The 20,165-nt window shown below is 38.3% G+C and overlaps 1 protein-coding gene across 1 annotated transcript; it reads left to right on the forward strand.

Annotated features, from left to right (window-relative positions):
• The first annotated feature begins 1,554 nt into the window (after positions 1-1,554).
• Positions 1,555-19,904, forward strand: LOC139465875 (sclerostin domain-containing protein 1-like). Its single transcript, XM_071247845.1, has 2 exons — positions 1,555-2,341; positions 15,901-19,904. The coding sequence occupies exons 1-2, from the start codon at positions 2,179-2,181 to the stop codon at positions 16,308-16,310; spliced, it is 573 nt and encodes a 190-aa protein (XP_071103946.1). The 5' UTR covers positions 1,555-2,178; the 3' UTR covers positions 16,311-19,904.
• The last annotated feature ends 261 nt before the right edge of the window (positions 19,905-20,165 follow it).

A 20,165-nucleotide genomic window follows, 5' to 3' on the forward strand; every position in this document is an offset into this window, starting at 1 on the left:
CACACTGACAGATAATGTACATATCGATACCACACTGACAGATAATGTACATATATGTGACAAACTGACAGATAATGTACATATCTGTGACACACTGACAGATAATGTACATATCTGTGCCACACTGATAGATAATGTACATATATGTGACACACTGACAGATAATGTACATATCGATACCACACTGACAGATAATGTACATATATGTGACACACTGACAGATAATGTACATATCGATACCACACTGACAGATAATGTACATATATGTGACACACTGACAGATAATGTACATATCTGTGACACACTGACAGATAATGTACATATCTGTGCCACACTGATAGATAATGTACATATATGTGACACACTGACAGATAATGTACATATCGATACCACACTGACAGATAATGTACATATATGTGACACACTGACAGATAATGTACATATCGATACCACACTGACAGATAATGTACATATATGTGACACACTGACAGATAATGTACATATCTGTGACACACTGACAGATAATGTACACACACACACATATATATATATATATATATATATATATATATATATATATATATATATATATATATATATATATATATATATATATATATATAGACACTTATAGATAATGTAGCATCCCTCTCTTTCATAATGGGGGGCACGGGTGGCCCAGTCGTCTAAGGCGCCGCGATTCGCTGTGCAGAGTTGCGTCCCTTGGGCACGCCAGAAACCTATGATTGTGGGTTCGAATCCCGGTTCGCCCCGATTATGTTTCTAGGTTTGTCAGCACCATACCCGTGCTCGTGGGTTTCACTGAAGTGGTAAACGTCTGAGACCTGCACCACTTCGGGCTTTCCTCCCACATTAAGCTGACACGCCGTGATATAACTGGAACAATGTTAAAAGCGGCGTTAAACCCAACTCACTCACTCACTCACTCTTTCATAATGTCATAATGTTGTACATATATATGCCAAACTGACTGAAAATGTAGCACATTCACATGACACACTGACCGACAATGTATTTAACGTGCCGCTAACATCCCAATGTTTCTCCCTATCTGTAGGATACACAATGAACAAATATGGAGATATGATTGTATATTGATTAAAAATCAATGTGTCAACCACTGATTAATATTATCTTACCACACACGTAGCAAGGGAGACAATCAGTTACCTACTAGCTGAGTCATAGATACACGGGATTGTCACAATGACACACGCTTCTACTCCTGTGAGTCAATGTTAAAGTGCAACTTTGTGTTGTGTAGGGCATACAATATAAACATAACAGCATTTCACTTGGTAAACATTTTGTTAAAAATGTAACTTGCCACAAAAGCAATTAAATAATCATGAATAGGTAAATTCCGGTTTGGAAATACGACGAAATATTACTATCAAGCAAACAGCCTTTGATGTGCCCCTAAAAGGCGTGTGTCCCGGATGTAATCGGTTACGGCGCTGTCGTTATACTCCTACTCAGAAACGAGCACGGTCGCTGTGTCACGTGACCAATCCCGATCACCACCAGGTAATATTCTGAGTGTACTGTGATCACTGCACAATAAGTTGTTGTGAGATGTGTGTTACAACTACAAGTGTCGAAACCTCGACTACTACCGTGCTACGACACCTGTGCACTTCTCCACCCTACGCTCGTTCAGGTCCCTACAGTGGCGTGTCCGGTCACTACACTAGCCAAGATAACAGTTACAATTACAAGTTTGTGGCTTTCGTCTGTTACCTTGTCGATGTGCCTTGGTGAAGCAATGTGTTAATGTACGTATACCTACATTCAAAAATGCGATTTCGAGAGGAAAACTATAATGCTACACAAGGTTTTCAATCGATTTGGCTGAATTCATCGCATGGTCTTTTGTGATAGGCACATGTCAGGGTAGTGATTGACAAGCCTGAAACCCCGCCCCCTTTAGCCGTCATGCATTCAATGCGATCATTGAGGAAACCATGCCGAAGAGAGTACCACGATATCATAGTCAGTGACGGTGATGTTGACTCGCTAGATTCAACCACGGGCGGGTGTAAGCCCTTGTTTTTTCAACCATCTTACTTTCCCGCGCTTTGGTTTTAATATCGTTGCTCAAACTTCAAGTTTTGACTTGGATCGAGCCATTGGTGGGCCTTTGAATGTATCCAAACCATGAATGTAGATTGGGGGAGCTGTCTTGTGGTGTTACTTGTGTGGTGGTTAGGGACCGGACCTTCTCACGGACAAACGGATAATTCCAAGAGTGGGAACACTAGTACACTAGTACCATCTCCGGAAACAACCCGTAAAGCAGCTAGGAGCCACCACTTAGAAGGTAAGAGAATCGTGCCGTGTTTTGCTCACCTCCAAATGTCAATAGTACGGGGCTACAACTGTTGTCCAAACAGTGGTAGGGCAAGGTTGTATACTATGTGCAATGTTTTTTATTGCGGTTTCAAACTTTTTGCATTATTTCCCCGTGCAAGCTGGTGAAATTTGTGCATGGGGTGTATAAAGCTAGGAGAACAAGCAAAAACATCGGAGATCGTTATACCATAGGTCTCCGGTGGTGCGTATTTTAAAACTCAAGTTTGTGCACGTGGGCTGTATATTGAACCTCTAACGGGGTTAATTTTGATCAATTTACTCTGTGTGTGTCATGGGGTGATATAAAGTGCAGGTAGACTCAGCACTGGCCCGCTTTCATTCCAGGTAGAGCTAAGTCTGACAGGACAGGCAAATCCACAAAACGAACACCTGTGTTGTCGGACGGCTGTAGAAGCTATCACAACCGTGGCTTCATGCTCTGTCCCTGATCTTTAATCAGAGCCTGCACAAAAAACACAATTTACATATGCAAAGACAGCATGGTATTAAAAGCTGAATACCCATTCAGAGGTATATGTGACTATCGCTGTGGTGTAGACCGCTCAGCCTGTAGGCAGTTTGCTGTATCTCCGCTCACAATCTCGCCATTATTATGAGATTGATGGTCCTAACATGCACGGTCTGTCTTTAAACATGCACGGTCTGCTTTTAAACATACACGGTCTGTCTTTATACATGCACGGTCTGCCTTTAAACATGCACGGTCTGTCTTTATACATGCACGGTCAGCTTTTATACATGCACGGTCTGCCTTTAAACATGCACGGTCTGTCTTTATACATGCACGGTCTGTCCTTAAACTCGCGTGTCGTTATTCGATCAAGAAACTGTACAGGTCTCGTAGTATTCGTACATAAAGGGGTTACATATTGAGTCTGGACTAAGTAAATGCGGATCATAGACATAGATGGGGATAAGTCAAAGCTATAAGTCTATAATAACACGTGATGCGTGTAAGCGTGTTAATCTGTACAAACCATCAACTGCGTGTCAAAGTAAGACTGGGAGGTCACTGATATTGCTTCGTGCTTCATGGACCTGAATCGTTGCCTCTGCTATCTATGAATGAACGCTATCGCTAACTTTCTAAACAACTATGTGACCTTGACACCGTATATTTAAACTATACATTTAGAAACAGTTCAGGTTCTGTTTAATAAAATACCGAAGATATATGATCATATTTCCTACACTTTTCTTTACCAAATAAAACAGTATGGTTAATTGTTTCTTCAGAATAGCTGTTTTGGTCTTGTTTCGGACGGAAACAAATCAAGATTTTCCGCTCAAACTTTATCGTCGTCTGATTGGATAACGCAATTGCCAGCCACTTAAACAATGTGAATGAGTCTGAGAGCAATAACTTTGCATGGTGTTATACCAAGATTACAGTCTCCATTCACAACCATAGTTGAACCAAGCCCATTGGCACGTTGATTACATGACGCAATCCCACTTGGACGTCCTTCTCTGACGTTTTAGTCACAGTGTACCAATATCTTGGACATTTAACAAAGGCCCCGGTAGCATATTTTCATACGATCATACAGATATTGATGTAAAAACAACTAGGACCTTTCTCTTGGTTGTTTCACAATTTCAACGCCTCGTGGTCCTTTACCGTCTGACTGTTAAGTGAGTCATGGTTTATAGTTTGAGAAATCAAGCAAAGGTTACACAAACACATTTGCGAGTACAGTGATAGACGTGTAAGAAAATATTGACTTAGGATGAAGAAGATATGTATGAGGATATTATTTCTATTTTCTAATTTCACGTTCATCTGTTGTCAAGGTGTGTATGTGCTACGCATGAGGACATGTTTTACTTTTGACCCTGTTTGTTTGTTGTATAACGCGCTCCCAGCAATATTCCTGCTATATGACAACGGCCTGTAATAAATGAGTCTTGGCCAGACAAACAAGTGATTGATATTATGAGCAACGATCTACAGCATATGACACGCAATCAACCAAGTCATCTGGCTTGACCACCCGATCCATTTTATGTCGCCTCTTACGAGAGGGATGGGTGTGTGTGTGGGGTGTGTGTGTGTGTGTGTGGGGGGGGGGGGGGGGGGGGGGGGGGGGGGGGGCACGCTGACCAGGAATTCCCACTGGAGACAGGTCAGTTCAGTAAACACGCCAGTACAAACGTAACGAGGTAAACTTTTCCTGATTGTGCACTGCTGTATGTATTCCGATCACCTCACACGAGCCAGAGCAGGTGTTTGGCAAATACATACCCCATACACCTTGTTCTGAATGTTTACTGAACAAAAGAAGTTTGTTGATGGGATATCTTTTTATAGTTAAGATTTTTCCTAAATATATTCATAATCCCTACTTGTTCAGTATAGTATTGGCAAATGATGTCGTTCAATATATATATATGGATGTTCATCTTCATACATAAACATTTACTTATGTTGGATGACATACTTTCATTTTCACAATTACACGGTGAAAACACACTTTACTTTTTGCGTTATATTGTGATATGGATATGTGTTTTTCCTTCGTCAATATGCGTATTAACATGCGTTGCCGCCAATCTTGGCATATACCTTGTTTCACAGTAAACATACTTCGGGCTTTCCTCCTAAATTAAGCTGACAAGCCTTGGTATGACTGGAATACTGTTCAAAGCAGCGTTAAACAAAACCCAGTCACTCACTCACACAGAACACCTGGTGTTATGGCATGTAGACATGTTTTAAAAATACGATGTTCATGTAGTTGAACTGTGATGTCATGCGATGCAGATGACCACATTAACAGCGTTATTATCCTGGTGTACCGATATCATAGCTCTCTTACCATACCATGTTGGATTGCTACATTTTTGTATTAGAATTATGTTATATACACTTGTATATTAATATTTCCAGGAAGATATTTATTCTGTGAACTACATTTACAGGTTAAAGGTCTCCAATCATGCAAGACTGAGCAACAGTGATATTCCATACAAACCATCAGCATATATATGACATATTTTGCACCACATATGCATATGCATTCCAACAGCATAACAGATATAAAACAACATTTTTTTATTTTTGACTAATTGCATGCAATTTCAGATTACGTGATCTATACCTGTAAATGTAGTGTGCAATTGACAATGGTATTGTATATAGCAATATAAATCACAGAGCAAGGCTAGCTAGCTGTACTAGGCTCTGAGCGAATGTCGCCTTTGATATATGACTTTTCGAGACTTGACCTGCTTTAGCTCGTCGAGCCACAACCATTGATGACTAACTCAGGGACAAGAAACAACAAACCGGGTTATTTTTCATTTTCGTTAGCTTCTAGGATCAAAGAGGCACATTGAAGGATATTAAACACAAATATGTTCTTGTGCAGACATTTATATGACCATAGTAGTTTAAGACGGTGGAAGTCTCCCATCATTCATTTATCATTTCCTTACATATTTTTGACATAGCTAAATAGCTTAATTAAATCATCCACTGAAGGCACATGTCAGATGCTGTTATACTTCTCGTTTAGCATACGTCGATGGACTGACATTATTTACGTTTGCATATGTTCCTGCAATGAACACATCGACGTCAAAGCACTAACATGTTTCATAAAACGTGACATTGGTCACAAGTTGTCAAGATAATGACATAGATCACAAGACGTATCAAGACACTAGCACAGCTCATGAAACGTGTCAAGACACTAACTAGTTCACCGAAGACACTGACTTAGAACACTAACGTGGTTCATAAAACGCGCAAATAACACTAACTAGGTCACAGAATGTGTTAAGACACTGATATGGGTCACAAAACGTGTAAAAAACTAGCATGGCTCACAAACGTGTGAATACACTATCATAGGCCTCAAAATAGGACACAAACATGACTCACAATAATAATAAAAAATCGACAAAACCCTTTTCATAATCATAAACACCTCCTTTGTAGTCCTATACTACTATGATTCACGTTCGGCAGAACACATACACAAAACAAACAATACAGCACGAATATTACTGATAAAAAACGTATTTCTAAAGAATAACAAATTTATAACATAGTATGCAGTACAAATAATCACGCTGACAGCATTAAAACAAAGAAAACACATACCAGATTTCTTTTGCAAAGAAATGAATGACAGACTACTCAGTATGTTTTTTAACTTCAGGTGGGTCACATTAAGCTGATGAAATATTATCATTCATAATTATCTATCCATCACCTGCAAAGTTGTATTTCTTTTTATAGACATTTCGATTATCACGATATGAAACAATATAACATGTTTCACTTCAAATATTGAAACTTCCATTTATCATTACAGTAAATAACTTTTTTAATAAGTTAAAAGCATTCAATATTCGCGTGACTTAATGCATATACAGAGCAGCCAGCCATCAACATGGCAGGGCCTTCCTGTCACAATGGGCGTTTACTTATCTGCCATATGGTGCCTTTCAAAGATACAAATTGCTTATGTTCCTTCGTCACACTACCTAGTAGAAGGCACACGTGCCCTCGACATCATTTAACTCCCCCTTTGAACCAGATGGGAAGTTATCAAACCGTGTCTTGGTAATAGCTAGCAATCTATTCCAAGTATGTCTTCGCAGTCTTGCATATAAACCTTTGAATTACCCAGGGCACCTCGCAATGTAATAACATATATTATATGCAGGTATGGTAAGTGTTTCTAGGTAAAGACGGGTTGACTCTGCCAGTTTTTTACCTGAGACTTTAATTCTTAATTGGAAAATCCTATCAGGTGCTATACACAATCACACCGTCCTTTGTATCCAATATGTCAGATATTGGGATGACATTCCATGGCGTCCCCCACATGTCACTGCTGTACAGAGTGACACTCTCGTTATTGAAGCCCCTACTGTCATTTGTAACCTGAAATACCATTGTAATTAAAATACTTATGAAATGAAAGAATTCTAATTATATAATGGGAAGTTATGTCAAAAAATAGTTGTAACAGCTATCAACCACTGGTTGGTGTGAAGACTCGATTATCCTCAGTTCCTTTATAATGCTAAGCAAGTGTGACATAATTTAACACTGACTCTCTGTGTTTAGACACCTCCAATAGAATCTGACATTTGACACAGAAGAATGTTTATGACAATGTTCTTTAAACGTTAGTATATGTGTACGCATTTATTAACTAATTCCTGATAATTTCATGACGTTTAAACGTGTATGTTATATCGTGCTTCCGTTACTGTCAGGAAAGTGAACAATCTTGTAGTGGTCTGCGAGTGGAGTAACTGAATGCAGCCATCATTTATCGCTATTACAAGTATATCATGATTTTCTTCTTACCATTGACATTCTTTTTTAAAGGTGGAAGGATAAACCAGAATTAATGGTCCGTAGACGTCTCCTAATTTTATATCTATCATGACTTAAAGAAGTAAATCCGACTGGGTGTGGTTCGAGGCCATCATACCCTGATGCAAGTAATGGCTGTACATGTTGCAAACTATCCATCACGTCTCCGACGGCAACAGCTGCTGCTGCTGCTGCTCTCAGTGTGTGATGTATCGTCGTCACATGGTTTACGTTGGCATCTCATATGACACCTACCGCCAAACAAATACTATAGCTACTAACATTTACGACAGCTGCTTCTACTAATACTACTGCAGTAACTACAATTACTATTACTTGTGTTATTGCTCCTGCTGTTACTACTACTGCTGCTACTACTACTACTACTACTACTACTACTACTATTACTACTACTACTATTACTACTACTACAAAAACTTCTACTACAGCTGCTACTATTACCGTTACTACTTCTACTTCTACTACTACAACTAATACTACTATTTCTACTACTGCTATTACTATTACTACTTCAACTACTGCTACTACTACTACTACTACCATTGTTATTATTATAACTACTACTACTATTACTACTTCTACTACTACTACTATTACTACTACTACTACTTCTTCTACTACTGCTACTACTTCTACTTCTACTTCTAGTGCTACTACTTCTACTTCTACTACTACTACCACCACTATTGTTATTATTATTATTACTACTACAACAACTACTACTACTATTACTACTTCTACCACGACTACTATTACTATGCTTACTTTTTCTTCTTCTACTACTTCTACTACTACTATTACTACTTCTACTTCTACTACTACTACTACTACTACTACTACTACTACTACTACTACTACTGCTACTGCTATTGCTAGTGCCATACATGTTCATTTCATCATACATTTCAACATTCACCACGTCAGTAAAACATCCTTCATTTTTAACACATACGATACCCATAATTTGATTTTAACACATTAACTTAACGAACAGGCCGAAAACAAGAGCGTGTTTAAGGACATATCCATTCACCCTTAAGCTTATCCTTAATGAATCGGGTTTTTTCTTCAAGACAAACATTCATCTCTCAAACGGTAAATAGCATTGAAAACAGTAGTAGCAGGTGGTTTACCGATGTCACAAGTGGGCTTTCAACACCTGTACACAGCCTCTATGTTTAGAAGGACTCAAGCCGAAGGATATCCTCAGCCTCGTTCAATGAGGACAAAATCCAATGTTTACTCTCTGAATCGCTATGGCGAGGTATCTGGTTATACATTCCTACGTCTAATCAATTCAAATGGAAATAAAAGCAAATTACGGGTTTTTCGCTGAAAGGTGCACCTGTGAAGTGAAGTAACTTTCAGTGAGTCGACACACTTACTGCAGCCTTAGCTTTCCTCAAAGGTTTCTTTTGATAGCTCAAGTCCTAGTATCCCCGTTTCGTACTGCTACCGGCCGCGTACAATGAAACCCGCGACGCAGAAAGGCGAAGTCTCTATAGTTGCCTGGTTGGAATACCTCCAGCACTGAGCCTGTACACAACAGACGTACAGGTTACATCGAATCCTGACGTGCTGTTGGCTGTGACTACGGTGCAGGAAAGGACACGGTCTCCGATATGCAGAATCGCAATGCTGACGTATAGAATTAAAAAAGATAAATTAGAATTTCATAAAAATAATTCTTTTTTTGAAAATGATCTATGATTAAATTTACATTCCCTTTATTTATGACAGGATGAACTATTTCGAAGAAATTTACTTTTGTATTTCAGACAAGCATTTAGTTTGACGGAACGGAATGTATTCTATGACTTGGAATGTTTAAAATGTATATGTACTATATCATTATACTATCATGTTCTCTCTTTCACTGTAGAAACATTAATCAAATTAAATTATGATTGTCTGTAATAATTATAACTTACGTAGGCTAATGTATCGTTTTCAGATGATGTTGTTATATATTGGTTTAAGCATATTTGTCCAGTTGTGATAGATTTTATATTTATAGTATTTACCTGTATCACAACTATTTGTATTCTCTTATATGTATATTACAGATGCACCTTTTACCAGCTTATTTGATCACGTTGATCATTTATTGTACGTTATTTAGCTACACATGTCATTCTCTAGTCAATCCTTATGTTACGTATGTTAACTACATATTCATATTTTAGTCAATCCTAAATGACGTGTTAGGTGAGTTACACGACATACGTCAACTGTTGCGATACCCCGGCTGGATACATGTCAGTCTATCGTCAATCCTAATGGTACGTTAGGCCAACCACATATTCACTCTTCTAGTCAATCCTTTGTGACTTCTTAGGTGAGCTACATGGCTTAGTTTAGTCAACTGTTGTGGTACCTCGGTTTAGCTATTTGTCAGACTATAGTCAATCCTTAGTCTAGGTTTGGTCTGACAGTTTGCACAATCCATTCGATATCCCAACTCAAGTTCTGTCGATCGTGTGTCGATGTCATTTATAGTAACATTGATAACGTAGCTTTGAAATCTGTCTATCTCTATCTTCTTACTGTCTGTCTACTTGTACCTATCCTTACACCCCAGTCCCTTCCATCTTCGACATATTTTCCTACCCCTCAAGCCATGTGCTGCTATCTAACCTACTGCTTCACGCTTTCACTAACATGCGACGATATGTAAATCATATTTGCCTGTAAAATATCTACTGTAAAAATGAGTTACTACTACCTACCTATCTCTGCACCACATATATATACTACCTACCTATCTCTGCACCATATATATACTACCTACCTATCTCTGCACCACATATATATACTACCTACCTATCTCTGCACCATATATATACTACCTACCTATCTCTGCACCACATATATATACTACCTACCTATCTCTGCACCATATATATACTACCTACCTATCTCTGCACCACATATATATATACTACCTACCTATCTCTGCACCATATATACTACCTACCTATCTTTGCACCATATATGCTACCAACTATCTCTGCACCATATATGCTACCAACTATCTCTGCACGATAGATGACCTACATACCTATATCTGCAGCATATATGACCTACGTATATACAATATACAAGACATACCTTCCTGTCTCTACACACATATATATATATATATATATATATATATATATATATATATATATACTACCTACTTATTTCACTATATATACAGTACATATGTCTATACAATATCAACACTACCTAATATCTCTACGCAATACATAAAGTATCTACCTTTGTCTACACCACATGTAAAGTATCTACCAACTCTACACCATATGTAAACTACATACCTATCTCTACGCCTTATGTAAACTACCTACCTTTGTCTACACCACATATAAACTACCTACCTATATCTACGCCTTATGTAAACTACCTACCTATCTCTCCACCACATATAAACTACCTACCTATCTCTACACCACATGTAAACTACCTACCTATGTCTACACCACATGTAAACTACCTACCTATGCCTACACCAAATTTAAACAACCTACCTATCTCTCCACCACATATAAACTACCTACCTATCTCTACACCACATGTAAACTACCCACTTATGTCTACATCACATGTAAACTACCTACCTATGCCTACACCACATGTAAACTACCTACCTATCTCTACACCACATGTAAACTACCTACCTATGTCTACACCACATGTAAACTACCTACCTATGTCTACACCACATGTAAACTACCTACCTATCTCTACACCACATGTAAACTCCCTGGCTATCAATACACCACATGTAAACTACCTACCTATCTCTACACCATATATAAAGTTCCTACCTATCTCTACACCTTATGGAAACTACCTACCTATCTCTACACCACATGTAAACTACCTACCTATGCCTACACCACATCTAAACCACCTACCTATCTCTACACAACATATAAACTACCTACCTATCTCTACACCACATGTAAACTACCTACTTATCTCTACACCACATGTAAACTACCTCCCTATCTCTACACCACATGTAAACTACCTCCCTATCTCTACACCACATGTAAACTACCTACCTATCTCTACACCACATGTAAACTACCTACCTATCTCTACACCACATGTAAACTACCTCCCTATCTCTACACCACATGTAAACTACCTACCTATCTCTACACCACATCTAAACTACCTCCCTATCTCTACACCACATGTAAACTACCTACCTATCTCTACACCACATGTAAACTACCTACTTATCTCTACACCACATGTAAACTACCTACCTATCTCTACACCACATGTAAACTACCTACCTATGCCTACACCACATGTAAACCACCTCCCTATGCCTACACCACATGTAAACTACCTACTTATCTCTACACCACATGTAAACTACCTACCTATCTCTACACCTCATGTAAACCACCTACCTATGCCTACACCACATGTAAACCACCTCCCTATGCCTACACCACATGTAAACTACCTACCTATCTCTACACCACATGTAAACTACCTACCTATCTCTACACCACATGTAAACTACCTACCTATCTCTACACCACATGTAAACTACCTCCCTATTTCAAACACCATATGTAAACTACCTACCTATGTCTACACCACATGTAAACTACCTACCTATGTCTACACCACATGTAAACTACCTACCTATCTCTACACCACATCTAAACTACCTACCTATCTCTACACCACATGTAAACTACCTACCTATGCCTACACAACATGTAAACCACCTACCTATCTCTACACCACATGTAAACTACCCACTTATGTCTACACCACATGTAAACTACCTACCTATGTCTACACCACATGTAAACTACCTACCTATCTCTACACCACATGTAAACTACCTACCTATCTCTACACCACATGTAAACTACCTACCTATGCCTACACCACATGTAAACTACCTACCTATCTCTACACCACATGTAAACTACCTACCTATGTCTACACCACATGTAAACTACCTACCTATCTCTACACCACATGTAAACTCCCTGCCTATCTCTACACCACATGTAAACTACCTACCTATCTCTACACCATATATAAAGTTCCTACCTATCTCTGCACCTTATGGAAACTACCTACCTATCTCTACACCATATATAAAATACCCACCTCCCCGATTATGTATCTAGGTTGTCAGCACCATCCCCGAGCTTGTGGGTTTCATAAAAGTCTACGATCTGCATCAATTCGGGTTTTCCTAACACAGTAAGCTGACATACCATTATATAAGCGGCATTAAACACAATTAACTCACTCTGCACCATGCATAACCTACCTACCTACCTATTTCTATATCAGCAAAAACACATCTGCCTATCTCAGCATCATTTAAAACATATCTGCTCATCTCTGCATCATCTGAAACATATCTATCTAACTCTATATCATCTGAAACTCATCTGCCTATCTCTGCATCATCTAAAACATGTCTGCCTATCTCTGCATTATCTAAGACATATCTTCCCATCTCTGCATCATCTAAAACAAACATACTATCTCTGCATCATTTAAAACATATCTGCCCATCTCTGCATCATTTAGGACATATCTGCCTATCCCTGCGTCATCTAAAACATATCTGCCTATGTCTGCATCACCTGAAACATGTCTGCCTATCTCTGCATCATATAAAACATATTTACCTATCTCTGTGTCATTTAAAACATATTTGACTATCTCTGCATCATCTGAAATATATCTACTTATCTCTGCATCATCTAAAACATATCTAACTATCTCTGCGTCATCTAAAACATATCTAACTATCTGCGCATCAACTGAAACAATATCTACTATCTCTGCACCATCTAAAACATATCTGCCTATCTCTGCAGCATCTAAAACAGACCTGGTTATCTCTGCGTCATTTAAAACATAACTACTATCTTTCCATCTTCTAAAACAAATCTGACCATCTCTGTTTCATCTAAAACATACCCACATTTCCCTTCATCATAAATGATTTATCTTAGCGTCTCATATGATCTACCTACCTATCTGTGTACTATTTAAGACCTACCTTACCTATATCTGCACCATATATGACCTACCTATCTCCTGCACCATAGTTGACCTGTCTACCTATTTACCTATCAATCCATGTTCTAGTTTATCGACCTACTTAGTGTGCTTCATCTGAGATCGATCTGTTTATATATTTACCGTCTGTGATTCACCAACTGTGCAGTGTTGCATTCCTTGGGCACCCCAGAAACCTATGATTGTAGGTTCGAATCCCGGTTCGCCCCGATTATGTTTCTAGGTTTGTCAGCACCATACCCGTGGTCTTTGGTTTAACCGAAGTGGTAAACGTCTGAGACCTGCATCACTTCGGGCTTTCCTCCCACATTAAGCTGACACGCCGCGATATAACTGGAATACTGTTAAAAGCGGAGTTAAATCCAACACACTCACTCACTCACTCACTGTATAGGATAAGGGAGAAATATATAAAGTGAGGGTAGAAACGGAGAGGGTAAGAATGAGGTCGTATGATGTTGCGGATGAAGGGAGGACCAGCTAATTGAAAGGGTTTTAGAAGTAAATAGGTAGATGAAATACCTATCACTACACTCACTCACTCACATATGGTGTAGTGATAGGTATTTCATCTACTGAAATTAGCTGGCCTTCCCTTCATCCGCAACATAATACGACCTCATTCTTACCCTCTCCGTTTCTACCCTCACTTTATATATTTCTCCCTTATCCTATACAGTGAGTGAGTGATTGAGTGTGTTGGATTTAACGCCGCTTTTAACATTATTCCAGTTATATCGCGGTGTGTCAGCTTAATGTGGGAGGAAAGCCCGAAGTGATGCAGGTCTCAGACGTTTACCACTTTGGTGAAACCCACTAGCACGGATATGGTGCTGACAAACAAGGAAACATAATCGGAGCGAACCGGGATTCGAACCCACAATCGTAGGTTTCTGGCGTGCCCAAGGGACGCAACACTGCACAGCGAATCGCGGCGCCTTAGACGACTTGGCCACCCGCGCCCCCACCCTATACATGATACTGCATGACTTGGTCAATAAATCTTTGTAAGTTAAATGTGAAAACACATGTTCACATGTTGCTTGAAGGGAGACATTTTGCATTGACTTTGACTTTGATACGGTTACCATTTCGCGAACACCTGGTATCATCACTATTTGATTGTGATTTATATAGTCGGAGTTGAACAATGAGTTTTATATGTCATTCTCGTTGAAACGGTTTGCATACAACGGTGATCATTGGAAATAACCAAAGTTCCCATTTTAAAACTGCTCGTTAAGGCAGAAAAATGAAGTTGCTTTGAAATAATGAACCAGCGTATTGTAGCGGGACTTTGTACGCAATTACATCTTGCTAACATGTACACTTTTATTTTTCAGACGTTCAAAGTGTGTATGATCGTGTTATTGCACGGTCACTCGAAAATGTACTTTTTGTGTTTTAATCCCAGCAACATATGCAACTGTCTTTAATCTTAGGCTAAACTGTGTGTACACAGACACTCAGAAAGGTAATACCGAGCTCAGACCTGTCAGAGTTTCAGACATATGTAATCTGCAAAGATGTGGAGCATGAGTAGTATGTGCTGGCGCACTGGGGACACCTGTAAAACACATTATGTCAAACTTTTAAAAGATATTTTGAGGTTTAGGTGTAACCATCCAAGGAGTACATACATATGTAAATAGAACTTTTGAGATAGGACACATTATTTGTAGACCTATACTCTACACGTAAGAAAGAGCTATATATCTATATTTGAGATAGTTGTAAGCATTGCATCGCCTACCATGTGGTATGCTGATTACACACGAATGTTCCCATACTAGAAATATGTGGATTTACTTTGATACCTCTTGGTAAGGATTAAGTTCTTAATAAAGTATGTGATATGTGACTTTCTTTGAAATATGCTTACAATCTGAGCATGAACACATAATAATATTGATCATAATGTGCATTTAGTTCATGTTGAAGTAATTTTACAGCGTTGGTCTACTCTCATTAGGTTAACACTTAAAAACCAAACTTTGATAGCAATGTTTGTAATTAGGTTTCAGTGTTTAAAGCAAATGATAATCTGTGTTTTCTACCTGCAGATGATATTCAAGTTGGATGTCGACAGTTGAGAGCCAAACGCTATATATCGGATGGCTTCTGTACGTCGACGAAGCCTATTAATGAAGTGGTGTGTGCAGGAAACTGTTTACCAATCAGACAATTGCCATGGTATTCGGAATTTGTGAAATATTGGTCTAATGATAAATTAAGAGAATGGGAGTGTGAGGAGGACATGGTTAGGCGGAAGAAAGTCCGCCTGCTCTGCCAGGACAAGACGTATAGGACATATAAGATTAAAGTGGTAAAAAGCTGCAAGTGCAAAAAGACTGTTGATGAACACAACAAAACGAAACAACGGAAGAAGAAGAAGAAGAGGAGGAGGAGGAAGAATAATAAGAACAACAGAAGGCAAAAAGGAAAAACACACGTTAGTAGTAATGCACCTTGATTTCGATGTACGGAGTACTGTTCCATTTTTGAATTGTGTCCAGTACACGCCACCATCCATTTCAGACAAGTAAGGAATGCGTTTGTCTTGCGATTGGATTTACGTCGTGTTTCGGTTGCGCCAGGTGATTGCGTGGTGTAAAAAGCATTTGCTCATGGAAGCAGTTCTGCAACCAAATCAAATATTTCTTTCGAAAAGGTTCCATCAAGTATTGGATACAAGTAATATGTGCTTGATGTGTGTACGAAACTATGGCTACACCATTGCGAGTACGAAACTATGGGAGCACAGAATACTAAAACCCACGTGAAGCAGTGGTATCAACGGACACAGTCTCACTTCAGTTGTGACGTCATTGTGATGAATCTTGCAACTGGGTGTATTAGTGTGTGAGTGTGCACTACTGGAGATTTTCGATCTCAAATGGCTTTCTTGTCGAAGGAAAAGGTGTACTTTAAGAAAAGCCTTTTTTCTGTTGTGGTCAGTGGAGAACTTGTTTTGGCAAGTTCACTTATATGTGCATTTGAAACAATTACTTCTTCCCGGAGGAAGGGATAACTGGTAAATGGCATCAACTAGGTATTGCAAAATACAACGGTGCATTGTGAAGACAGAGAATTTCATTATTCCTGGATGTATGGAATATGGTACAACTGGACCCTGTGTTAACGTGCTATATGGTGTAATTTCCAATTGTAGTGCTAATACGTTTAGTGATATTTGACCCTTTGTGCTTCACATGTGAAGATAGTGCGAAATGAAACTGCAGAACAGAGAAAAATTTATATAACATAACCAAATTAACATTGTTTGAGTAATGTGTATCTCCAGTGTTCTGAGCAGTATTGTGACATTTGGGTCTAATCTATCATTCTTAAGACTATACATTGTATTTAACTATCACTGTATTTAACAACGCCAAAATAACTGCATTTTAGCAGACGTAGCTTACAGTAGGTGAGCCCCCTGTTGCGTTCGGTGTTAATAAACTGAAATTTACCAAAGTTTATTTCGTTTTCGTCCAGAAAAGCTGAGCATTAAAATGAATTATCAACTACTGCCTCTTGTGGCAGCACAAAAAACAAGGGAGGGAACCTATCTATGCTTTTAATGAGGATAAGTTGCAAGAACTGTACGTCAACTGTTGTTATATACTGTACATAGGTCTATGTAGACCACATGTTGTTGATAAGCGCTAGGTTGCTGTGAAGATCGACCTTGAAATATATAAGTGTATAATCATCAGCGATCTTGTAAATTCCTAAGTCGGTCTGTAATCTAAAGAATAAAAGCGACAAACAGTTCCCTTTTGGTATTGTTGGTTTACATTATACATAATCTATGCCATCCATTATACATACAGTCCATGTCATATACACTTCAAGACATGATATGTCCCTGTAAGCATTATCAGGAATAACGAGTTAATGTACAGGGAGATGCTTCTTTAATGCTATACATATCAGTCTGTTTATGTCAGTAGGGGTGTATTAAACTGCAGAATGATAAAACTCGAATTCGAAATTCCCCTCGCTAAATGAAGAGTAAAAAGATACATTGTTAATTCGACACCAACAGATCGTAAAATGATATCCTTCGCAGTTCTGTAGAGTACAGTATGGTGAATATTATGATTCAATGAGAGAATATAAATATGATGTGCTGTGAGACACAAAGGGTTTTCCCTGTGATCATACACCGTAAATATACACATTCTCTCAAAGACGAAACTGTAAATATATACCTTCCCTGAGAGGCAACACATTTAGTCCATACAATGCAATGTACACATCCACATTCCACGAGAGGAAAAACTATTTTACCCAACACAATATACTGTACAACCTTTAACTTAATATATATGTGCAAACTGATAGACACGTGCTGTGCCTACAACTGTTGGAAGTCCAGACCTGCGAGGGTTAACGATGGCAATGAGCCCATATCTTTCTTTAGTTGGCCTTGTCTTCCTGCTCGGTCAAGATTAATACTATGCCAGATCAACCGGTTTCCACGTGCAGGTTTTGCCGCTGTGCGGAGCTAATGTAGTGCCAAGTACTGGTTAGATATATGTATACATCGTCATTTAAGACTTAGTCATAGTTTTTGTTCAAGAGTAAGAAGTTAGATGTGCGAGTATTTATGAAGATATATGCATAAATAGAAATTACAAGCAAAATGTCACATACATTTTATGCATGAACTATTAATCTGGTCAAGTGTACTATCAGAGATATTGAATAAATTCTAATATTAATGTTGAGTTAGTGCTCACGGGATGATATGGTTGCTTAACCCGATTGTGGGTTAAAGTTTCAAATTGCTGCTAGGCAGGTTGGATAGGGTTTAACCTTTAACCCAAAGTCAAGTTTGACCTCTGACCCTCAAACCAGGATTGACATGTGGTCCTCAGTAAACATTATGTTGAGAGCGGTGTGTTTGTGTAAGAGTTAACAATTTCTAGTAAAACCGCTCTTTCAGCCCGGAACACGCTGTAGCCCAGAACCATACTCGCAAACGTGCCTCGTGATTTCATTTTAAATCCTAGTTGTGTGAAACCTAAGTAAAGCCATCCTTCCAAGTCAAGGAAGCTCTTTGAATAGGGGCACGCTTGAGAAAATCCACAAGTAGGCGATCTGCAACATCTCACTGAAAACATCACTCATGAAAACAACGACAAAATACATTTTGTTGGATTTTGATCAATCTTAAATTCCTAACTTGTCCCTTAAGTTCTTCTAACCCCTCGTGGATCCCGGCTGACTCACCCAAAGCAAACATGCTTTCCCTGTAGGTACATAGCCCTTATGCTAACCCTTCAGAGCATGCAGGTAGGTAGCCCTCCACAGCTGGCTGGGATAAATCAGCAGTGTATGTGTGCCACTGTTGCAACATGTCAATGCTAAAGAACAGTGCAATGTATTAGAAATTAAGGTGTAGATATGAACAATACACTATGTCTTTTGTAGGGAATGTACAAAAAATTAAGGTGCAAATATTAGAAATACACAATGTCTTTGTGTACAATGTATTAGAAATTAAGGTGTAGATATGAACAATACACTATGTCTTTTGTAGGGAATGTACAAAAAATAAAGGTGCAAATATAAAAAATACACAATGTCTTTGTGTACAATGTATTAGAAATTAAGGTGTAGATATGAACAATACACTATGTCTTTTGTAGGGAATGTACAAAAAATTAAGGTGCAAATATTAAAATTACACAATGTCTTTGTGTACAATGTACAAGAAATTAAGGTGTAGGTATGAATAATACACTATGTCTTTTGTAGGGAATGTACAAAACATTAAGGTGAAAATATTAAAAATATGCAATGTCTTTGTGTACAATGTACAAGAAATTAAGGTGTAGATAGGGACAATACATCATGTCTTTGTGTACAATGTAAAATAAATTAAGGTGTAGATAAGGACAATACATCATGTCTTTGTGTGCAATGTACAAGAAATTAAGGTGTAGATATGGACTATACATCATGTCTATTGTGTACAATGTGCAAGAAATTAAGGTGTAGATATTGACAATACATCATGTCTTTGTATACAATGTACAAGAAATTAAAGTGTAGATATGGGCAATACATCATGTCTTTGTGTGGATGTACAAGGAATTAAAGTGTAGATATGTTCAATACATCATGTCTATTGTGTACAATGTCCAAGAAAATAAAAAAGGTGTAGATATGAACAATACATAATGTCTATTGTGTACAATGTACAAGAAATTAAGGTGTAGATATTGACAATACATCATGTCTATTGTGGACAATGTACAAGAAATTAAGGTGCAGATATGGACAATACACCATGTCTATTGTGTGCAATGTACAA

Source organism: Haliotis cracherodii, unplaced genomic scaffold (assembly GCF_022045235.1).
Source record: "Haliotis cracherodii isolate W230 unplaced genomic scaffold, xgHalCrac1.p SCAF_18, whole genome shotgun sequence".
Taxonomy (NCBI): Eukaryota; Metazoa; Mollusca; class Gastropoda; order Lepetellida; family Haliotidae; genus Haliotis; species Haliotis cracherodii.

Coding starts and splice junctions, on each gene's coding strand:
- LOC139465875 (XM_071247845.1), top strand. CDS start 2,179: ATGAATGTAGATTGGGGGAGCTGTCTTGTGGTGTTACTTGTGTGGTGG. Junction 2,342..15,900: donor TAGGAGCCACCACTTAGAAG/GTAAGAGAATCG, acceptor TTCTACCTGCAG/ATGATATTCAAGTTGGATGT.